The sequence below is a fragment of the Epinephelus moara genome, chromosome 24, assembly GCF_006386435.1.
Source record: "Epinephelus moara isolate mb chromosome 24, YSFRI_EMoa_1.0, whole genome shotgun sequence".
NCBI classification, from domain to species: Eukaryota; Metazoa; Chordata; class Actinopteri; order Perciformes; family Serranidae; genus Epinephelus; species Epinephelus moara.
The window spans coordinates 29,915,464-29,939,542 of record NC_065529.1 but is presented as its reverse complement, the minus strand read 5'-3'; the positions used below and the strand labels follow the sequence as shown (position 1 = coordinate 29,939,542).

At 42.1% G+C, this 24,079-nt stretch overlaps 1 protein-coding gene across 4 annotated transcripts in view; it reads left to right on the top strand.

The window, feature by feature from the left end:
- The window catches only part of cacna2d2a (calcium channel, voltage-dependent, alpha 2/delta subunit 2a), a 207,921-nt gene that overhangs the window by 159,172 nt on the left and 24,670 nt on the right, over window positions 1–24,079 (top strand). For all 4 annotated transcript variants that reach the window (XM_050039173.1, XM_050039172.1, XM_050039171.1 and 1 more), the window contains 6 exons: window positions 8,869–8,919; window positions 9,254–9,353; window positions 11,260–11,421; window positions 14,384–14,494; window positions 15,390–15,468; window positions 22,297–22,346. In XM_050039173.1, coding sequence (XP_049895130.1) covers window positions 8,869–8,919; window positions 9,254–9,353; window positions 11,260–11,421; window positions 14,384–14,494; window positions 15,390–15,468; window positions 22,297–22,346 — 553 coding nt within the window. The remainder of the gene's footprint in view (window positions 1–8,868; window positions 8,920–9,253; window positions 9,354–11,259; window positions 11,422–14,383; window positions 14,495–15,389; window positions 15,469–22,296; window positions 22,347–24,079) is intronic.

Below are 24,079 nucleotides of genomic sequence, written 5' to 3'. Positions count from 1 at the left end.
CTAAAAAATAGTGTAACAGTAGAACAAGTAGAGTCATAATCTGCACAATATCACTTACACAGCAAAATTGCTAACAATAGCCACCATAAGCTAAAACAACTGAGAAAGTTGAATTGAGCCAGGGTGAGTATTTTTGCATTATTATTATTACAACCTTGCAAATCTCTGTTTCCTTCTCTTTGGCACCTATGGAGATAAGTGGTGTTTGCAAGTGTGTTTTTGGATCTCACTTCCCAGAGACTTTCTGCTTGTGATATTTCTTAGGACTGTTGCCACAGACACCCAGTCCGTAATACTGCAAATGCAAGGGCCTCAATAGTGTGCCATAGGCTTGTGTTACCTCATTTGGCAATAAATAGTGGCTCAACAGTTATTTGAATGAAAATCTTCAAGGTTATTACGTTAATGTATAAAAATATAGATTTTCATTTGTAAGAAAAAAGTGTTAATTTCTTCTTTAAAAAAGTTATGAAGTCTTGCTACAGTATAAGCCGTTTGTCCCTTTATAATTGTTGAACATTTGGAAGGTCACATTCATCACACTGTCAAGTTTGTACTCCACTCGTAAAGTGGAAGCTAGCTCGCCAACATTAGCACTGGTTTCCATTAAATGGCACTTTTTGTTCATGTGATTTCAACACCTAATAAGTCATCAAGAGCTCTCAAACGCACGCAGTGTTGTGCTCGTCCAGTGTTAAGCATGTAAACCTCGTCACCGTCTCACACATCCTCCCACACACACCCACCAGCACTCCTCCCTGCACAAACCCAGATACATCAGATCACATGGACTGATATGCCAGATAGAAACTGGAGATTCACAAACACCACTGTAGTAACTGGAATACACAGATGCAATCGCAGGGACATGCTTCAGTGACGTTTGCACCGACACTGTCGCCGGGAAGACTCATCCCCCACTCAGTGATGTGATTTACCGTAGACAGTGAAAGTGAGGGGCCAGAATTCACGGCCAGTTTGTAGCGTAATAGACCTGTAGCTTCCCTGGGACGGACGGGTGGCGGTGCAGCCGACCTGGCCAAAGCTGTCCAGGTGCATCTCTGAGGGGAAAAAGATCGGAGGGCCGCCTGCCTCCACAGATGGGCTCTCTCCTCGTCTGCTCCCCCACCAACAGCCCCAGGAAAATTAATGGTCCAGTCAACACAGTTAATTGTCTCCAATTGCTCTGACATTAATTATTAACATTTGTCCATTATAATGTCTGTTCATGTTATCAAGGGAAGCGAAGCAGAGGGTGAAGTGAGGCAGAGGGAGAGGGAGAAGCAAAGGGGCGAGGAGAGAAATAACTAGAGACAGGCATGGAGTCCTGTTAGCCAAGCGTTGCAAAGATCCCATTACCTCCCAGGTTCACAACAGCATGTAGGCTATATCACATATTGATTTCTTCAAAAAGTCAATCTAACCTCTTTGTAAATATTATGACTGCTGTTCAAACCTCGAAGCAGAGGCTCCCCCAAAATACCATGCCCAGTATCTCTGTCTTTTCAGTTTCTTCACCCGACTTCAGGGAGAAGCAGAGTCAACAGGAAGACCAGTGCGTTACTGGTGAGACTGAAGGCTGACACGAGGCTTTGGCAGTCCCAATAAATATATTTGACATTTCAGTGTGAGCCAATACACAGCTGGAGACTTTTTATTCCATCTCAAAGAGCAACAGTAACAGACTAGTACTTGTCTGCTCATAATTGATGCTGATGTATTCCAATATGCATGACTAATTTAATATTCTGTACTTTTTTTTTCCAGAAGGGAAAGTGGTGGAAAAATTGAGCATAACATTTTCGTGTGTTCTTCTTGGGCATAACCGAAAATATGGAAATGTGAATCTCGGTACCAACACTTCCAATAATCAACAGAAAGTGGAATAAATAAACGGCAGACAACATCTCTTTCTCCTGCGGGCTCTCTGGGCGCTGTCCTCCTATATTTTTTTTATCTTAATTCAATCTTTATTCGCCTGCCACATCCACAGGAGCACTAAGAGAGCAGCAGTCCATAAAATAATAAGCCCATCAGCACAACACAAATCCACACACACATGGGAGCGTGCACACCAACACACCTACGCGCACACACCAACACTAGCTGTCTGTCTGCGTTATATACAGTTCTCCCATTATTGCAGTTACCCTGCTTATATCTACTGTACATGATGCATGCGTATCAGAGCTCACACTGTGAGGAAAATTTACACTTTAGGGTGGACTAACACACATGCAATACAGATGGTGCATTATATACATTTCACTCATTATACTCTGGACAAACATACAGCGAGCTCTTCCACACTCGCCATAGCAAAATGAGCCCGAGCCACTCCATGTATCATGCTACATGTATCTATTGCATGTTTCTGAAATGTATGTAGTAGATAATTCCTCCAATTTAACTGTAATACACAGCACTTTGTGGAACGGGTCAGGGTGCATAAACACAATCTCCTGAGAGAGTTAGCCCCCCGGCACTGTTAATGTATTGATTTTACAGCGCTGCGCCATGATAAAACTATTTCATGAATTCCAATGAGACTTCTTTACTAGACGGCTGCAAAAAGGAGCAAAAATACAATCACCACAACACAGAATATGTCATTGTGTTCATTGCTTGTGTAATGCATTTTTATTTATTTTTTAGATTGATGGCGGGTGGTGGCATGTTGTAAGGGTACGGTGGCTGTGAATGTTGCTGCTTTAATCTCCTCTCATTTAGAGCGATACCTCGCAACACCTCAGTGTAAAGAGGACACGTCTGCCACACACGACACGGCTCAGGCTTTATCTTGATTGCACATATTATGATGGTATGAGCGTGCTTATAACGTGACATACATGATGTGCATTATGGCATACAAGTCGCTGCAGCTGCTGTTGTGGCCAGATGTGTTATTCAATTTATTGGTTTAATAATATATCATAGCGTGAAAAAAAATTTCATGCAATTACATGTTATATGCAATCAGCTATTAGCAGGTATGCCTTTTATTACAGTCTGTGATATATTGCAAACCTCTACACTTTACCCAATGGTGAATCCCTTCAGTCTGTTAAATTCTGTTTTTTATTAATCAGTCCATAAGTTTTTTTTTTAATGTCAAAAATACTCATTGCAAGCTCTCAGAGCTCAGGGTGATGTCTTCATATGGATTGTTTTATCTGACCAAATGTCCAAAACCCCAAAATATAAATTACAGCTATATTAAACAGAAAAAAGCAGTAAATCTTCAAATGTTTCCCTTTTATTTTTATTCTATTCTATTTTTTTTTTTTTTTGGCTCCATAACCAAGCGGCAACCTCCCAGGCTGAAAAATTAAACTAGTGCAGGAGTGCCAGAAACTGTAGTTTCTCTAACTGCCCTTTGAGGCTGCCTTCAAGAGTGAGTCAATCCCCATAGACCCCCATGTTAAAATGCCCAACTTCACAGCAGAAATAAACATGCTTACAGCCTGGTACAGAAAACGGTTTTGTTCTCTATAGCTTACATTCATGACAACTGTACGAGGGGGGGATTTTTATGTAATTCACCCATTTAAATTTTATTAAGGCTTAATTTAGGGCGTAGCTGCTTCGAGTGACTAAGGCTGTCTGCTAGGCATCATCTTGGGCTCTCAATTAGATCCACAATATGGTGGATTATGGCTTAAAAAATCCAAGATGGCAACAGCCAAAATGCCAAAGACTCGAGGCTTCAAAACAGGAATCCACAAACCAATGGGTGGCATCACAGTGGCTACGGCCATTATTTTTATACAGTCTGTGTTGATAACTGACATTTGCCAAGTGCTTGATGGGGGTGCAAAAAAAAAAAACCTGATCATCTGTACAAGATATAAGGTCACTCTGTAAATTATTCATTTTAATGTATATTGTCCAGCAAAAAAAACAGTGTGGAAGATATGAATTTGTTACTCCCACATTGCAACATGTTCCAGTCTTTAATTTTCAGAAAAATTGGCACTTAACTGTTCTTAGGGGCTTTCAGATTGTACTGTACTGTACTGTACTGTACTGTACTGTATGTACTACGGACTTTGCACTTATAAGGATTAAGTTACCTATTTTTTCATTGTAAGTGTGTTTTATTTTTGTGCCTGTAGCTGGACATTGTCTGAATCTGGATAATTAATCGCATAGTAGTGGCAGTCACATGGCCAACAAAAGGCTACTCCAAACAGTTGTGTTGTGAAGTGCACTTGTTTAGAGGTACCTGCAAAGTGGCAGTAGACAACATATTTCAGCATCTGTCCGCATTCTCCATGTTTTCTTCTATAGCATTATGCTAGCAAAGAGTAGCAGCATGGATTCTGCTCAGCACTTCTGTTGCTCTGGATCTGATGTAAGTGATGCGAAACACACTTTGAAATCCAATTTGAGCGACTGCACTGAGATGCATGTGCAGAAATCAGATTGGAATCACATTTCAGACCACCTCCAAATGTGGTTTGGGTCCAATTGGAAAGAAATGTATTTCATGTGTATTTTTTGTTTTGTTTTGTTTTTTTTGGTTTGTTTTTCTTTGTGTCCAGAGTCCAGACTGATTTTACAAAGTCTGGCCAAAAATCAGATTTAGGCAGGTGTTCTGCATAAAGCCAAAATAGCCACCACTGTACTTGACAATGTTTCACATGAATACCTGAGCATGATGGACAGGTATTAACAGAATTAAATCACATACAGTTGGACTGAAGCTTCCACATCAGTTAATCTTCTGTAATGAGCTGCCCACAGGGCAAAACACTGACTGACACAGTCCCATATGTAAATATGATAGTGATGTCTGAAATAAAATGCTCCTGCTGCTAGTTATGAGTCAGCACCAGAGGTTAGATACCGTCCATAAGTGAGAGTGAATGGACAGAGAGGCCATAGGCTGATATGTGGTGTCTGCCAGCTGATGGCTGATGGTTGTGTCGCGGTGGAACAGAATGGGCGACAGGGCTCAGTTCAGCACCAGCCAGGCCCATCTGCTTGTCACCTGGCCTTGGCACGCAGGAGACTGGGTAATGACAGGGAAAGAATGGCATCAGTGGGCAGAAGCTGAGAGGTAATTACTGACTGGAATCCATGCAGAAACAACACATCTGGATCCATGAGTCAAAATGTGGAGAATTATACACTGATACCGGCCTCAATTCATGATTTTTATCTGTCAGAACCGCATATCAGCCTGGAGACCGAAAATCCTTGACTCCATCCCGCTCCCTCTGATCCTGATGTTCCTCGCTCAGAGGCACTGAGAAAATTCAATTGTACTTTAGGCAATGGAAAGGGAGAGAAAGAGAGCGGTGCTGATACACCAAGACAATCTGTGGGGAAAATCAGCCATGGCAGCACTATAGCTTCAGTGTTGAGTGACGCTATCCTGGCTCATGTGTTACTCCCCTCTACTCCATCACTGCTCACACATTCCTCCTAAACCCCATTACTGCTGATCAATGCCGCCTCTTTCACAGTTAGAGAGAAACGATCTGCTTGAAAGTGATATTTTCTCAGCAGATTTTAGGGCCAAAGCTAGCACCGTTCTCCATTGTGAGATTTTACATTGGGGCTGTGGAAGATGACCTATAATGACTACTAGTAATAGAAGTCTGCATTGCCTTATAATTAACACTTAGCCCCTTCAAAATAACTTGGAAGTCCCATTAAAGGACTATTCTCCACTATGAGAAATAGACTGACTGAAGTTAATGAAATCCTGCAGTTGGTCTGCAGGCATCAGCCGTCACCAAATGACCCTCCTTCAATCTCTAGGAGGGGTGTCTCTGTCCCCGAGCCTGAGGGAGTGGAAACGTGGGCCACATTTTGACCGAGTTTCCGTCCTGCATCGGTGATCGCTTTCACGAACCCCATCCGCTCGAAAGAAAGAAGCCGCCACTGTGTGGAGTCTCAGCCCTCACCCCCCCCTCTCCCTCTCAACTCCCTTAAATTAAGATTTCAGTAATTAAATTGATAAAAGTCATGCATGCCAATATGCCTCATGGTTCCAGACCTGATTTCGTACGCCACACAGTTGTGGAGAGCTGCGGAAGTTCTACCTTTGATGTGGCATTCTTTATTATTGAAAATAATTGGATTCTCCCTCCCCCCTCTCTTGCTCTTACTCACACACACACACACACACACACACACACACACACACATTTTGCCCATGTTCACTCTGGGCATGCTCAGTTAATCGACCTCTTGCGGGGCAACACTGGTGCCGAGTCTCCGTTCCATCTGGGGGGTTTCAGGCAGATTTTCAGCCGAGCGGAGCCCAGGTTGTGTCTGAAAAACGGATTTGAGCAGCCCAGGCGGTGTGCTAAGGGACGTCACTTCAGCACGGGTCAGGGGTCATGCTGCAGGTTGGAGTGGCTCCTGCCAGTGAGTGGGAGCCGGGAAGACTTGTGGGAGCAGCGGCGAAGCCTACCGGGGCTCTGTTGCTCTACCTCCATATCAGCTTGGCCGAGCATAAGAAAAGAGCCTCTCTGGCCCACAGGCAGCTGGCTTCTCTCCACACTCAGCGGAACGGCTGATAATCAGCAGAAAGAGACCCCTGATGATTACTCTGCCTCTGCCTAAGACGGCTGCTAACTGCTTGCCTGCTCACTCCTCAGAATGTCAAACTAGTCCTCACATTTAAACCCCCCCTCCCCCTCCACAGTGTGCCATAGAAAAGCCTACAACGTCCATCAATCTCTGCTCTCTTTGTATCAGGGCTAAATGTGAATTTAATTGCCACTGGAACCGAATAAGGGAATTTTTGATTTCCCTCTGTATGTCATCCTCTATCAACCGTGGACAGATGTTATGTGTGCGCCTCTTCCAGGACACAAGTTGTTTGGCCTTGCTGGTTCAGTGCCGTGTCTGCCTTGTGGGCCTACGCCGTGCCGCGGCTGACACACACCCAGAACAGCCCTATTTTAGGAGTTGCTTTGCAGCAGAAGCATAATGGTCTTAAACAGCTTGTGCTCCCCCTAACAAAGGGACCGCCAGAGTAAATAATGCGTTTGACGCCCAACTGATGAGTCATCAAAGAAGCAGAACATCAGCTATCTTATTTTACTGACAGCACTTAGCTCAGCACAGGCTCTCCACAGCACAGGTCAGCACCACTCAGGCTGCTCCTTGACAAGTTTATATAAATTTCAAGTGACTAAATATAAAGCATATTAGACTGTATGAGTCACCATAGCGTGACTGTAAAAGAAAATCCATTTCCATCCAAGTCATTATGCTCATTTCCTGAAATGATTTTTGTTGTCTTAAAATAATACCACGAGTGGGTACTTCTGTGTTTGAACTAATTATCTGTATCCTTAACAATCAAGGAAGGCAGCGTGAGGTAGATTACAGTACTTCACCACAACAAAGTAAAATTTGATTTGGGTGGACCTACTCGATTATGTTTGGGTTGGGTACTGTTCACTGTGATACCAATACCCAACAGTTACTTTTTCTGGTACTTCTCTCCAGGCTGAAAACAAAAATGTAATTTTTGAACAAGATGGAGCCAACAAGCGATTCTGCTCCTCTGTGCTTTTCTTATCACACATAGAATATCTCAGTCTGTGTTATTTGTCTGTTTGTGTGTGTCTTGCTCTTTGTTTCGACACAACTGACAAATACGTGAATTAAGAACGTAATTTCAACAACACAATCGCAAAAAGTTGTGATACAAGGCTAGTTCTGAAGTGAAATAGAAAAGAAAACAGACCAGACAAATCGAAGCTATCACTGGGAAGCCGACAGAGCTCAGATTCTGGCTTCCTGGCTTTGGGGCATTTCGCAACGCTTCTGCCTTCTCTCTGAACCCTAGCGGCTCCGCTGAGCTCCATTGTCTTCTCCGCGAAGCGCCCTGAAGCCCCAACTCTGTGGCCGGCTTCCCACCTGCATTACAGAGTGCTTTGTGATGAATCCGCTTCCTGTCTTACTCAGCGTTCTTATCCATATGGCTCTTAGGTACCAAAATTTGGCACCAATGGATTTGACTTTAATCGGTAGTTGGTAGTACTGACATAATTTGGTCGGCACGTTTCAAAGTACAGAGTTTGGTACCCAACTGTAATCATGTTGATTGGTATTGAAATTCGAATTTGCCAATCTGTTGTTAGTTTTTAAAGAAAACTCAACTTTTACAGGGTTAAGCAATGACGTTAAATTAATGTCACCTGAATGAAGAAATTCCAGTAACATCAACAGGTCTCTATCGCAGCTTATTGTGACCAGTGATTGATATATATGGTCACATTTTTTAAAAAAGGAAAGAAACTAGCTAATTTAAGCAGGATCTAAAATAAGTATGTAGCAAAATTGTAACATCAGAATATCAAAAACGTGTTTAAACACATAACACAAAAATCTCAGCCCTTGTAAAAAATAAATGACTTATTGGCACTGATGAACAATTGTATGAAGCCTCTGTTTAGACACAAGATATTAAATTTTGTACCATTTTGACTCATTATTGGTCTTTTCTTTACAGTGATGTCTGGTGTGCTTTGGAGGTTGTGCAGTTCAGTGCAGGCCACTTTTAGTGAATGTGTTATTATATACTTAGTCCATAAACTAGCAATTACTTTGGCTTATGCAGTAATTATTTAGAGTAGGCATTGTTATTCAGTAAAGAGGAGAATCTCTGTTGAAGTCAGCCGACAGTAGCTGTAGCCAACACTGAAGTATACATAACACAACTTATTAACTCTTCTAAGCACATAAGCCTTTTCAGTATTCTGTAGCTTAAGTGGGCTCAGCCATGGCCGCTCCACATTATCACGGCTCAGCTCATTGTGGCTTTGGCTCCTTTCTTTAGTGCAATTCTCAAAGATTACGGGAACAAATTAAAGTCCAGTCTTTGTGTCTTTTGTGCAGGTATATCCAAGGTGCATCGTCTCCAAAGGACATGGTCATCATTGTGGATGTGTGAGTATTTTACCCCACAGTCTCTCTCGCTGCCTCCTCTTTCAACATTTCCCCCTGTTGGGAGTGCATGTCTCCTTCAAAGGGCGCTAGTGCCACCTGTTGGTCTGTGGAAAGTTAAAGGGAGATGAACGCTGCTCATTTTCTCACCTTAATTGAAGTTTGCTTGCCATTGTACCACCATTTAATACATGCAGACATGAGTTTGAATACTAAACATGGAAGGTCTAGTGAGAAGAAACCAGTCCTTCACAGGTTAAGAAAATGGACATGAGCAGGATTAGGACCTGTCAAGTATAACTGAGCTTCTAAGTGCTTCATTGTGTCTTTTCTGCAGGAGTGGAAGTGTTAGTGGACTCACTCTAAAGCTGATGAAAACTTCAGTGGTGGAGATGCTGGACACCCTATCAGACGACGACTATGTGAATGTGGCCAGGGTGAGTAGAAGCTTGCATCATGATTTGCAATTAATGATACAAATCACTCCTGAAAGCACAGATAACACAAACATTTGCTATATTCATTAATCAGGTGGTAATCAAGCAGGGAGTTTGGTGAACAGCACAGTGTGCTCACGCTGCTCCCACTTGTTTGCTTGCAGTGGAAACACTGCACTTCCCTCATTATAGTGTATTTACTTTTCCTGCTCCGCCGCTGTCCGTGCGGGATTGTGTCTGCCTCCCTCTTTCCCTCTCTGCTGATTACCGAGCTTTCTATTAGGACTAATGTTTAGGGGAATATTAACTTTATCCTATATTACAGGACAGATAACACACACACTCTCACACACACACAAACACATCCATATGCTCAGTGTGGTGGCTCTGTTTGGAGACTTCCTTGGGTAATCCTTCATAATCCATTGCTCTTAGCCACTGTATGCCTCTAAATCCCAGCTCTAAGAGCAAGAAATGAGCATGGTAATCTGGGTGGGAAACGCATCTGATTTTCACCCATGTAAAGAAAGTGAGGGTTTACAAAAGCTCGCTGTGAATTATTTGCAAACACAAAAGACATTAATAATCAAAAATTAACTGAAAATAAGAGTAATCAAACACTGTCTCTGGTGTCTACACTCTTCAGCACTTTTCTTTATGTCAAACTGTGGCCTCACTTCTGTAATAGCAGCAGAATTAGTCATAATAATACAGACTTTATTTCAAAGATTAACTGCGTGTTTCTTCTGAATCTTGTTTCAGAGCTACTGTATTTCCTAAGATTTAAACAGGGTGTCTACAATTTTTAAGATGTCTTAAAATGTCTTAAATTCAATTTTATAAATGTTAGGCCTTAAAAGTCATTCAGAAGTCTTAAATTTGAGTTTGTGAGGTCTGAATTGCAACAAACATTTTACCCAATTTTATATTAAATTGTGTTATAAGATAGCAATTTTTTGATTTCTGATGTTGCAAATCTTTAAACCTACCTCTGAACCTTATACTTCACTTCACGTTTTCCCTTACCTGTTGGCAAAATGTAGATTAACCTAACTCACCCTAATAACTGTGTTCCTACATAAAATCTGCCTCTGCACAGGACTAGATAAAAAGTTACCTTTATACTTACTTGCAGTGCTTGAGTAAGAAAAAGATAATTTGTCCATAAATGTGTCTTAAATCTGGTTAAACCTGATCTTGAAAAGGTCTTAAAAAGCGTTTAAGTGTCTGATACACGTAGACATCCTGTTTTAAGATGCAAGAGATGTGATACTAAGAAGTGACACAGTGATGAATATTGGATATGTGCCTCTGAATACTTTTGTGTTTGATTTCTTTGTCTGACAATTTAAATCTGACACCAACCCGTGTGAAATGTCAGCTTCTCTCGCTCATAATGTTTTACATCAATCTGTCCTGAAAATGTCAGTAGATTTTGAAGTTGACCTTCAAGAAGAAACAGCATTTGAAACCTGCTATTACAGACATTGCTGCTAATATTGTAATCATGCATAGACACTGCATGCAGGTAGAAAAAAAAATATGCGCCTCGAGCACACCCATACACCGCACACACACACACACACACACAAACACACACACACACACAGTTTTAGGCTAATTTGGTGGATGAGATGAGACAGATGATATTACCTTGGCTGGGTTTCTGTTCAGTGGTTTGCACTGGCGTTTCAGGTGCACCTGTTCTTTGTGTGGAAAGTTGTAATTACCAGTGTTTACTGCCAGCCAGAGAGTAGCAGGGCAGCTTACATCTGCACACACCCACGTCTGCATCCTGCTGCCGTGAACTACACACACATAAACACACAGAGATGCACAGTCTTACAAATGTTGGACACATACTATATGCATTTGCTCATGAGCGTGTTTGCATTTCCCCTTCTAGTTCAATGAGAAGGCCGATGCTGTCGTTCCATGCTTCAGGACTTTGGTCCAAGCCAATGTTCGGAACAAGAAGATCTTCAAGGAGGCCGTCATGCATATGCAAGCCAAAGGAACCACAGATTACAAGTCTGGCTTCACATTTGCCTTTGAACAGCTCCTCAATGTAAGCGCCAACAAGCCTTTCAGGGAAGGGCAATGCAAGGATGGATGTTTGTCTGTAGAGTAATTGTGTGCCTCCAGAAAGTCTTCAATAACGTACTGGAACTATGTGCTTTAGCTCCAGCATGTTATTATACATCCTGTCAGATCCAGTTAATAAAACTGAATGAACAGGGATGAAACAGTGCCGACAGTGAGTGGTCCAGGTCTGTAAATGACATTTCCAGACTTCTGTCATCGTCAAAGGTAGGTCTGATAATAGCTGCTGCTGTTGCGGTGGAGTGACGCTAACGTTTGCAGCAGCCAGCACCGCGGTGAGGTCTGTCAGCAGCAGGCATCCACGTGCTCTCGACACAGGTGCTGCCTCAGCTCCGTATGCTGCTGTGTATTTTAAGAGGCTGCCATCCTAATGGGCTCTGATGGGATGATTGATGAGCGCAGCCCAGAGGAGATCAGCCACAGACACTTTATATTCCTCTGGTGGGCTTGGAGGCATAGAGCCAAGTGCCAGCTGCCCCCCCTCCCTCCACCACCTTCTTTTGCCAGCAGAATGAGAAATAAAAAGGCCCGTTTAATCGCTGTCTGTGACAGACTCGCTCCCGTGATTGGTGGCAGAAGCACAATAAAAATATGTAATTGTAGCAATATTATTTATCTTTATTAGAATCTTGTCAGATTGACATGCCACTGGCCTGCATATCAATGGCAGCTGCCGTGCAGGCGGGCGGGGGCGGGGGGGGGTTGTATCAAAGCTGAATGCTAAAAACTGCTGGTTGGCTATGAGCATGTAGTGCTGAAATTAAATTTAACGCTAGAATAATGTTGTATACTTCAAATGAAATCCTTAAATTATGATAATATGAGGAAGGAACCAACTAAGAAATTTGTGAATGTATAATGAAAAGATAAGAATAAAAGCTTAGAGAGTTTTATTGCAACACAATATAATAAGTGAATATGAGGATGTGGACAGTGGATAATATTTGTACCTCAGTATGGAGGGATTGTATTTTGTCTGCTCATTAGATACACCAAAAATGTTAATTAATGCTGGAGTGGCTAAAATTTCCAGGGATTTCAGGGATGACATTGTGGCCATCGAACATTGGAAATTGTCCAGATTTACCATCAGTATAATGACAAACACAAACACAACCACATCAGTGCCCACACACTCATGTAAACATAAGAGACACTATATTACTGTCAGTGTTTGAGCATTTTAAAGAAAGAAAACAAGTAAAGCTTTACATCATCAGGAGGGGACATTAATACATGACAGTAGAAAGTAGAGAAAAGAAAGAATAGAAAATGCACAAAAATAAATAGCTCAAACAAAAGTGTGTGATCCAGTCCACGAGGAAATAAAATAAAAAGGAGAACAATCCTGTGCCATAAATGAAATCTTAAGAGACACTTTTTTTTTTTTAGAGATCCAATCTTCTACACTACCTTTTGATCTACTGAGATGAGATATATGGAGTAGACCCATTAAGATCTGATAGATACCACTGTATCTGTCCAATCTTTAAAATCTTGAGCTTCAATTGAGCTGTAATCATATCCCACAAAAATTCCTAAAAATACACAGTTTGATATATTTGATATTTAGGATCTGTCCCACACTAAGCTTCAATCAGGATTCAAAGTGACTGCTGATTGATCAATAGGGCTGAATATCCATACTTTATACCTTCAAGGTATCGACTGAAATAACCCAGTATCAAGTAGTATCAAAACGTCTCCAGTCAAACACTACCTGCATTTGATCTTTTTGCTACCCTCGTCTAGAAAAAGATTACTATTTGTATGATTTTGCTCGCAGCCAATCATCAGAAGCATTTTTCAATATAATGCAACATGTAACAGGTCCAGCTACAACACATACAGTCTGTGGTGATGTTGAGCACTGTGGGTTTGACAGAGTTGGCAGTTCAGCGTGCCAAGATGGCAACAAAACAATCAAAAGTATAGCTCTACACGCCTGTGGCGTCTGGTGGCATTGTATGCAACTAAGTGCTTCCATTTACATGTTGGGCATCAAATGAGGTACTCTAAAGCAGTGGTTCCCAACTGGTCCAGCCACAGGGTCCAGATTTCTCCTTAGTCATTAGTTCAAGGTCCACACAGTTGAATACATTCAGTGTCATAATTATATTTGGCCATGACGTTGCTGTCTTTGTTAAGTAGTTTTCCGTTTGTCACTCACTCTATAACAAAGGGCACTTTGAAATAAGAGCTCTGTTCCAGAAATTCACTGCACTTACAAACTTTACATGTCTGCGTGTCACTTGCGGTCCATTCAAAATGGACCCGCGACCCACTTTTGGACCACAGCCCACCAGTTGGGAACCACTGTTCTAATGGTATTGGTTTTACTTTAAGGGTACTTGTACTGGTATTGTAATTTTTTAACCAATAACCGGCTGCATTGATCAAGAATGGTCTGATCAATTCCCATTACCAATGCAGGAAAGTTCCTACTTTATCAGTTTGGTCCTACAGAGTCTTGATGGAATATCATAGTATCACTAACACTTGACTTTAATCTCCCTTAAATTGTTTAGTATTTAAAACACTTTAATGTGGTCATAAGCAGCTCTAATGACATTTTTAACTGTTAAATAATGCACAATATTTGTCAACAATTATATTATTGTAGCTGTGTTTTACTATATTGTCATTCCTTATCTGTTAATACACATGTAGGTGCACTGATAAATGCTTATATCTCTGATAAACTACAAATATAGTGCGATATAAACTGTGTATAACATGTTTTATACTGCTTATAAATAATATTTGTATACTAACTTCCCCTTTGACATATTTATCACAGCACCATGCTTTTTTGAATGATGTTAGCATGATCACCTTCCCCTTTTATTCCTGTATATTCCCTAACCTGTCCCCCTGCCTCTTTCTTCGCTCTCCACTCCTCCCTCTTCCCTCTTCGTGTGCCACAGGAGAGCAGCGCCCCGAGGGCCAACTGCAATAAGATGATAATGATGTTTACAGATGGCGGGGAGGATCGTGCACAGGAAATCTTTGAGAAGTACAACTGGCCCAACAAAACGGTGAGTCTGTCCCCATAAGGCTGTTATCTATTCATCTACATCGCTCTGCCAGCCAAAGAGATCATGCATGTCCAGAAACTGCCTTAGCAGGCCTCTTTTTTCCCCTCGCCATCTCCCACCGTATTCTGCTGACATTGTCTCATTATTGCACAGGCAGTTGTGTTGCTTCGGCTGTCAGACATGCCAAGCACTCCAATCTGTGCACACAACATCCTCTCCAAGCTTTCTTCACGTCCATTTTGGCTGTTTTTGATTCTGGATTTTTCCTCCTGTGATTCATCTCTTTGGCCTTTCTACAGCTCTCTCCATTTTATCTCTCTTTCTGTCTGTTTCTCTTTCTTTCTCCCCCTCTTCTGTCTCTTTTGTTGTTGTGCTGCTGGTGTTAACAGCTCTGACCTGCTGACTAATTAGCCACTTTATCATCAGAGCCTATAAAATTACAGCCAATAGATACTCAGTTTGCGCCTTTGTTCCAGTCTTTGCTTTCACTCCCACCCTTCCTTTCCTCACTTCACAGCCCCACCAATATTTATTCTGTATATCCATTACTATCCGGTTCCCTCGTGACGGCTGCTGTCATACAGGAATAATCTGCAGTTTGACAACTCTCTCACTGCAGTCTTGTGTTGGAGACACTTGTGTGAGTTGACTGGGAGGCTAATCTAATCATGCTCGAGATTTGTACGTTGTAGTTGTCACATGACAGTGACCTTATTGCCATCCAGAAGGAGGTTTGTGTTGTACGGTTTTGCTCTGTTAGTTGTCTCTGGAGGAAGGTTAGTTTTTTTGTTTGGCTGTTTTTGTTCTGTCTGTTTTTATTCAGGCATTGACGTCATATGATTTGTTCCTTTTTTGTCCCCTCTATCTCTCTCCATTTGTCTTTTTCTCCGTCCAGGTCCGCGTGTTCACCTTCTCTGTTGGCCAGCATAATTACGATGTCACCCCTTTGCAGTGGATAGCTTGTGCCAATAAAGGTAAGTGGATAAGGCGTTTCTATTAAAGCATATGTTTATATGTAGACTATAAAAGACAAATACAGGTTGGTGCCCCTGCGTCCTTGTGTCCACATTGCTGCTCATAGTGATTTATAGATGGACACATTTTTCCATCACATTCAACGCCCTTTGGATGCCCCTGTAAAATATGATGTTAAAGGAAGCAGTAGACAAAATGCTGTTGTGGAGCACTCTGGTGAATGACATCATATCAAGTCATTCTCAAGTGGGAAATACAAAGCCCAGTCAGTCTTTTTTTTATTTTGTTTTTTTTAATTTCAAGACAACAAAACACTGACAGAACAACAAAAAGAAGATAATAACAGTGGATACAGGCCAATTAACAAAACAGCATGAGTGAGTAGAGAACAAGGTGATTACATGTTGGTGTATGCATGTGTGTGTGTTGTGTGTGTCTGATGAGTCAGCATGTGTCTGAAATTCCATACTAACATGATGTTTAGTACGCTAAAACAGTATGTGAGATTTTTTTCTCATGTCCGAAATCTTAGTATGAAACCAGCAATACGTGAATAGTACTATTTCCGGTTAAATATTGCAGTATGCAAACACTGGACTCTAATCCAGCATAAATATCCCACATTGTAATGCAGTCGAGGACAACAATCATGTAAGATTCACTTTGCTCAGCGTGATATAGTTTTAAAAAGATTTTTAAATTGCCGGTAGAGATTATGTTGGCACAGGTTACCATGGTAGCGCGTCTCCTGCCAGTAAGGAGGCTCTCAGGAAGTGACTTGGTAATTATGTCTCAGTGCACCTGACAATATACTTACTACTGTTTATCTACAAAAAAAAAGCCTGTTGAATGATAGTACGCATATCAGGTATGTAGTGCACAGCGCGATTTCAGACAGGCTCTGGGATGATGGCTACAGGGGGGATGTATAAAAAAATAAAACGGTGGGTGGTGAACTGAGGGAAAGCATAGGAAAGAAAATAAAAGAAAGAACAAAGGACAAAACAAACCAAAAAAAGAAATAAAGCTTTAAAACCAAGTACACTAATACTAACCCTGCTAATAACAATAATGATAAGCAAATCAAGGGGAGTGCCACCCTGTTCACTGGCAGTGAAGCAGGATCAATACATCGTCTGGGGACTCCAGAACAGGTCAGTCCCACAACCTGGATATCGTTTCATTTTGCACTTTCATTATTGGTATGAAATTTTAACTTCTTTTTTTACCATTATTTTAGGAATTTCAGTATAAAACAAACGCTCAGTACATTGTTTTAACAACCCAGACACAAATATCTTTACCGGTAGACAAACAAAAAACAAATCCTCAGACTTCAACATTACTAGTAAAATAAAATACATATACACAGCGATAGAGGGTATATGGCTACTCAGTTAGACCAATACAATTCACTACCTTCAGATACTCGAGTACAGAGCTCCAATTTCTTACAAATATTTGAATTTTATTATTATTAGATAACCTAAACCTCTCTAGGTACAATACATTCATCAGCTCTCTTATCCACATATCATATGTTGGTGCACAGTCTGACGTCCACACAAGTAGAATAAGTTTCCTTGCCACAACCATACCAAATTAAATGGTGGAAATGAGTTTCATACTTGTCTGCCAAAGGTAACACACTCGTGGCCCCATAGAACAGCTGAAATTGTAACTGTTGTTCTGGTATAACCATGTTGCCTGTATGGTTTTGTGTATAAATGAGTCATTAAAAAGCCCAGTCTATTCTAACAGATAACTATAAATCTATGTGTTGCATTTGTTCCTGACGACACCCAGTCAATACACAACAAGCAGATGTGGTCTGCTCGCTGGTTTGAAGAGCATTGTATTGACCCTAAAGTCTTCTTTGCATAACCACATATAAGCTGAGCAAAGATTGTAGATCAAAAGAGTCACAAAGTCACAACTGCTACTGATACAAATAGATTAATAAAACCATCCATTTTCTGTACTCCCATTTCCTGTCTAGGGTCATTGAGTTAAAGATCACAACCCAGCATAAACTGGAAGAAGCTGCTCCTTTCGAAGGAATAACTCATACAGAAAGACAGGCAATTTGAATATCAGTGCTTACCTCTGAACCTCTACTGTTATTATGTACTTTATAACTAACAGTGTGACTTAACACCCCCTAAAAACCTAGTTTTTGCTGATCTCCAGTTGACTAACGTCTCACAGGTTTTTTTCACGAGACATTACTGTTGGGTGTGATTACAGGTGCATCAAAGCACAGCTCTGACCGCACCGCGCAGTGATGCCCGCTGTGGTCAGAAGTGAAACACACTCAAAACTTTCACCCACAACAGGGCAGCGTAACACTACTTTTCAGCTAGGTGTTAAGTTATTCTTTAACTATTCTGAGGTAAATATTAATAGAATGAAATGAAATATTAAACCCAGCCTGTCCCATTACAAAGCCATCATCACTAGGATTTATCCAGGTGTCTGTCTTATTGCACGTGATGCTCAAATTAATATTTTATTAAGCTAAAGCAGCCGCAGTCCCTAAAATACCCCAGCAAACAGGCAGCCCTGCCTCTGACAGACCGTCTGACAACCCATATGATTCAGCTGCTCTTCCTGTTAGCGACTGCGTCCGCATGAATCTCATCCTGACTCACTTAATCCGGACTCAGACTGCTGTTGCTGCACTCAGTTTTGAACACTGTTATTTTTTTAATCCATAACCCACTTCTCTTGCTCTCTTTGTGGCGTGATTTAATATTGTTTCTCAGTGTTGCAGTTTATCTGAAGCTGCTCCTTTATGAGGCCTTTAGCTGTCTGTATGAAGCCTCGGCTAGCGGCTGCTGCTGATTAGCTTATTGCCAGTGGAGCCAAGTGCTTCAGAAGTATCTCCCCAGAAGTTGTTATTAATTAGCAGGAGGAGTCTGGTAGCAGGATGATTACCGTGCCATCTCCCTGTCAGGCTCGGGGAAAGTCCAGGATTACGCCTCTGTGCCAACATGCTCTCTGCTGTTCGCGACTGTAGTGATTACCATGGTACTAAAGTCTATGCCAACATAAGACAATGGTGTTGACACGCCAGCCTCAATGGAGCTGTCCTCTCATATCTTCAGTACTTATTACTCTTTGGTATCTCACTCCACCAGAGCCAGCTCCCTGACACTTCCACAGGCCCTAACCCTTCACCCGTGACATACACACATTTCGCCAAACAGCAGCAACACGCACACACAAGCGCAAACACGCACAACTAGGCCACTTGGAGATGCTAGCTGTTGTCTCACTTGAGCTTCAATCCCATTTTAAGAAGAAAGTAACCTCTCTGTGACTCTGAGGACAATGAAACCATTTCTCCATGCTCTCACACAGTGTAGCAAAATCCAAAACAGAAAGGAGAGTTATCTTCCAAAAAAAATAATAATAATAAAAGGTGAAGCCGAGGATGAAAGCAGCAAATACGATATACTGCAGTGGTGATCCTAATACCTCCACAATATGCATTTATAATCCTAAATAGGAATAAAATATCACATAAATTCACGATGGCCATCCACAATGGAAGAATAGTTCAAAGTTTATTAAGTAAACTTATACCAGTTTATATAGTGTCAACAGAAATCTTGACAAGAAAACTCAATATGCTTAGAAAGGAGGGCACAGCAGTCTACACAGAGGGAAAATTCATACTAACACTTGACTCAGCATTTACTTTATGTATATTTTACTTAAAGCCGCTACAAGGAACTTTTAACTGGATATGCAAAAGTCTCTCGTTTCTGCTGATGTCTGTGCGTGACCTACAACAGCAAATGAGACTATCGGTGTGAAGATAAGCTATTTCTATATAGCGTATATCCATACCTTTAGGAAACTGTCTCCGGGTCCGCTGCAGGTCGCTTCCAGGATGAAACGATTTACGGCACTCAGACGGCACACGTCATCTTACCTAGCTGCTTACATTTATAGTGACTCTTATAAATAGTCGCTATTCCTCCTCCTCAACCCAACGTCCGTGGGGAGTTAAAATAGCAGCAATCATCGGGTAAAAGTGCTCGCCAAACAGGCCTTCAGCCTTACCAGCCAACCGCTGCGTTTACCCCGGTGGCGGTGGCGCTTACGCCGGAGAGGTGGAGCTGGGGCGCGGCAGAGGTGAGCTGGGATCCCTCATAGGAGCGGGGGCAAAGTTTTCCCGTCTTGTTGTTTCATTCATCCCCAAAACAAACACATGCGCGAGCCAGGTAAGCGTCTTTACGACAATACGCGCTAGAGTTCATGGGAAATGTAGGCTTCATTCCGGCAAAACACTACCGCTTTGGTCCACAGGGTCGCCAAAATCAACTCAAAATGAAAGTTCCTTGTAGGGGCTTTAACCTACAACACACAATTACCTTTATGTAGAATGCATCATTCAGTCAAAAAAGACATGGTATAAAGGGACAGTTCACCCCAAAATTAAAAATACACATTTTCCATCTTACCTGTAGTGCTATGTATCTATCTATATTGTTTTGGTGTGAGAAGCGGAGTCTTGGAGATATCAGCCATAGAGATGTCTGCCTTCTCTTGAATATAATGGAACTAGATGGCACTCGGCTTGTGGTGCTACCAAAAAAAAAAAAAACTTTTGAAAAACTCAACAGCAATGTTTCTTTGCAGAAATCATGACCTGGTTATCCAAAATAATCCACAGACCTTGTTGTGAGCAGTTTCATGTAGGAACTATTTTCTCTCCACCAAACTACACCCACCAACAGTATCACTGCGCAGAGGGAAGCGTGCATCTTCTGCTAGCTCACCTAGCACCACCGAGCTAGCTAACATTACAGCTCAGCCGAGGAGGACAGCGTTAGTGTTTACATCTTGCACTGTCATGATCACAAGCCTCTTGACCATGAGTAGATGCACACTTCCCTCTGTGTGGTGATATTGATAGCGGGTGTAGTTCTGTGGAAAGAAAATAGTTCCTACATGAAACTGCTCACAACAAGGTCTGTGGATTAACTCGATTTCTAAAAAGCGACAAGGGTTGGGTACCATTCACATTTGAACCAATAGTGACACCAGTTCTGGTACCTTAAATTGGACACTGGTACACAACGGTACCTCATTTCGGGTCTGTACTTTCTCTGTAATAATAAAAATGTGATTTTTGAAAAAGCTGCAGTGATGTAATCGACAAAAATGCCATTCTGCTCCTCTGCTCTTTTCTAATCACACATAGAGCTAATGTTCTGTCTTCATCTGTCTGCCTGCTTGTGTGTATGTGTGTGTGCATGTGTGTATGTGTGTCTGCTCGTCTAGCAGTGACACTAGACTATTAGTGAAATAATGTGAAAAAAGAAAAAAAGACCAGACGCCAAAACTATCGTGGCAGATCACTGGGAAGCAGACAGAGCAGCTGTGGAGCTTCTTAGCTGGATTCAGGGGTGCTTCCACCTCCTGTCTGAGGTTGAACCTGGCAGCTCTGCAGAACTCCATTGCCAGCCTCGCTTCCAGGTTTCAGCACGCTTTGTGGCACTTCCACCTCTTGTCTAAACCTGGCGTTCTCCCCCAGATGCACTCTCAGGTACATATGGAAAAGATGGATTTAACGTGAATCGGTACTCGTTAGTACAGATGTTATTCTGTCGGTAATCTTAAAAGTACCACTTTGAGCACCACGAGCAGAGTGCCATCTAGTTCTCTTATATTCGAGAGAAGCAGACGTCTCTACAGCCAATATCTAGATTGATAAATATCTCAACAGGTAACAGGAAAAATATATGCTTTTGATTTTGGGGTGGACTGTACCTTTAAACACAGTGGTTATGATGTATTTCATACCACAGTCAAACAGACCCCGAATTTTCTGTTGTATTTGTCTCAAAACAAACAGACTTCATAAATCTAAGAATGACATTAGCGGGAAACTGACTCCTAATAGTGCAGAGGCATTATGTAAATGAGTTTTCAGAAAGAAAATAGGTTATTGATTAAATTCATAATTGCCCCTCACACAGCAGACCTCCGTTGTTAACCTGCGCAGCACAGCGGAGATCCACATTACAGTCTCACTTTTTAGTTACCGCCTATGTTTTCTACTCTTCACCTCTTGCTGAGCTTTGCCCCACACCCACAGATGCCATCTCTCTGGCACACAGCCAGAAACACTGTGACAAACTACTGCTCTGAACAAAACTATAACAAATAGCTGTGCCCTGTGTGTGTATGTGTGTGTGTGTGTGAACCACAGATTGTGCGTGCAGAGATGTGTACGTATGTGCACGATGTCAGCTCGCTCAAATGTGCAAATGAATGAAATGGAGAAGGCAAATCTCGACACAAACCTCTGTGGCACAGTGCATATAATGTATCAAAATAATGAGAGTCATCTCAGCCTTTTAACATTCTGGGGATGCTGTCTCCATTTCGCCGCTCTTTGTATAAACACTCATGGCTTTAATAACTTGGGGAGCGGCGTGGTTATTGACCCAGTCGGTCACTCTCCTCCATTCCTAATCAGCAGCAGCAGTGCCTGGGGCTCAGCATTCCCAATGAGCCTCCACATTTACATCCTACAGCACAGCCACGAGTGCAAGGAGGTCAATGGCCACAAGCTCTACCATGCCTGTTCGGCCCAACGCCATCAGCCGCAGATGACGGCATTACGTGTACCTAATAACATGGAAGAGATTAGACTCCAATCTACAAATGGATCAATTTCATACACACACTGCGACTATTTAACTTCTGAAAATGCAGACAGAATATGATGCAGGTGGGCACCATGACGCAGGGTGGATGCAAAACTCTCTGTTGGAATAGTGTATTGATTCTCTCCTCTTAATCTGCAGGTTACTACTTTGAAATTCCATCGATCGGAGCCATCAGAATCAACACCCAGGTAAAGCATACGGAGTGTGTACAAGCTCCTGAATGCACCTTTATGAATACACCAAAAAAAGGCAATTTGAAGCACAGAGCCAGTCCATTCTTCCTTCACGGCTGCTTTGATGATAATTATACTGATTGTAGATATGCTTTTAAGTGTTCCCTAACAAAAGGGACAGAAGATGACGCAGCGGGATGGTTACAGAGAGGAAGTGACAGAGTTGAAGATGGAGTGATAACAAATAGGGTTGTGGTCTTTCGATGAGGATGTTTGTGAAAGCTCTGAAGTAGAGACTTTCAGATCTCTTTCTGTCTTTCTTTTGCACACACACACACACACACAGGCACAGGCACACACACAGGACCCTGCCGCCCCCCACTCTTCCTTGAGGCACTACGAGCTTCTAGGGCCCCTTGGGACAACCTCATTCCAGCTGTAGAAATTGACTCAGTTGCTGGGAGGTGGGGGAGCTACAGCAAACCCCTCCTCCCTCTGCTCCTCCCACCCACCACCACCCCCCCACGGCCCCGGTGAGCGATCAGACCCCAGAATATACTGTCAGCTGTTCCATTAACTCCGGCATATTTATATTCTGAGAACTGCCACTTACTCTAATAGGTTTTCTGAAGGTGGGTGACTACAGCTCTCTGTAGAGGCCCAGAAGACACATTATTTAATCGTACTCTGCCCTTCAACATCACACACTCATCACATAGTCTCTTAGATGGCAACATTCAAATAACAGATGGACCATAGATGGCAAAAATATTATTGTTCATACCGTCCTGAGTCATGCAATTATGTAGGAAGACTTGAAAATAAATGGCAGTATATTTTGTGTTTCTGCGCGGATGCATGATGCTGGAGTTTCTAGTGACTTATGTCGTCCATTCTTTGTATAGGATCTCAGTGGAGCAACAATAACAGCCCAGGCTTTAGTTGGGATGTTTGTCTTTAGAGGCAGCGTGCTGATGAGTTTGCTCTCTGGGATTGCTGTTGTTACGGTACCCATGGAGACAATAGCATTTAATCAACATGCAGGGACACTGCTGGAGTCTATATGGCTTCAGTTCCTTTGGACCACATATCTCCAGTTGCTGACTTTTTATGTTTCCTAGATTGTTCTAGCCAGGCGGAAAATTTCCCCCATATCCCGTGAAAAGGTCTGGCTGTCATTGTCCTGATGGAATATCTCCCTGTGGCGCGTTAAACCGGACTTTTATTGAGCTAATAATAGAATAGGTTACGCCTGTCAGCACCTCACTGTTCAGGCGATGGAAAAACAAACGGTCAAAAGCATAATACTGAAATGGCTGTGTGCTTATACGGGGCCCCCCTTTTGTGTATTGAGGGGAGATACAAGGGTCAGAGAGCTGCGGTAATGTTTCCCTTTTCGCTGCAAAATGGGTGGAAATTTGTCATCATGTTAAAACGGCTAATGTTTTTAAAATTAACATTTGACCCTGCGAGAGCCGCTGCATTCACACTGATCCTGTTTTTACATTTGAATACGTTGTGTTTATACATAAAGATAGACATTTGGCATTATAGCTCGCCGACTGCTGCTGAATAGGATACTAAGGATGATTTCAGAGCTTTTGTAAATGTTGGCAGATGTACGCACAGTCAGTATAATTAGAGATTTATGTTGCTGTCTCTGGTCCTTATAATAACAAGACACTGAAGGCTCTCAGTGTGATCGTCCCGTCCCTGGTAGGCTTTTTTCCCCCTCCACACTGTGCTGC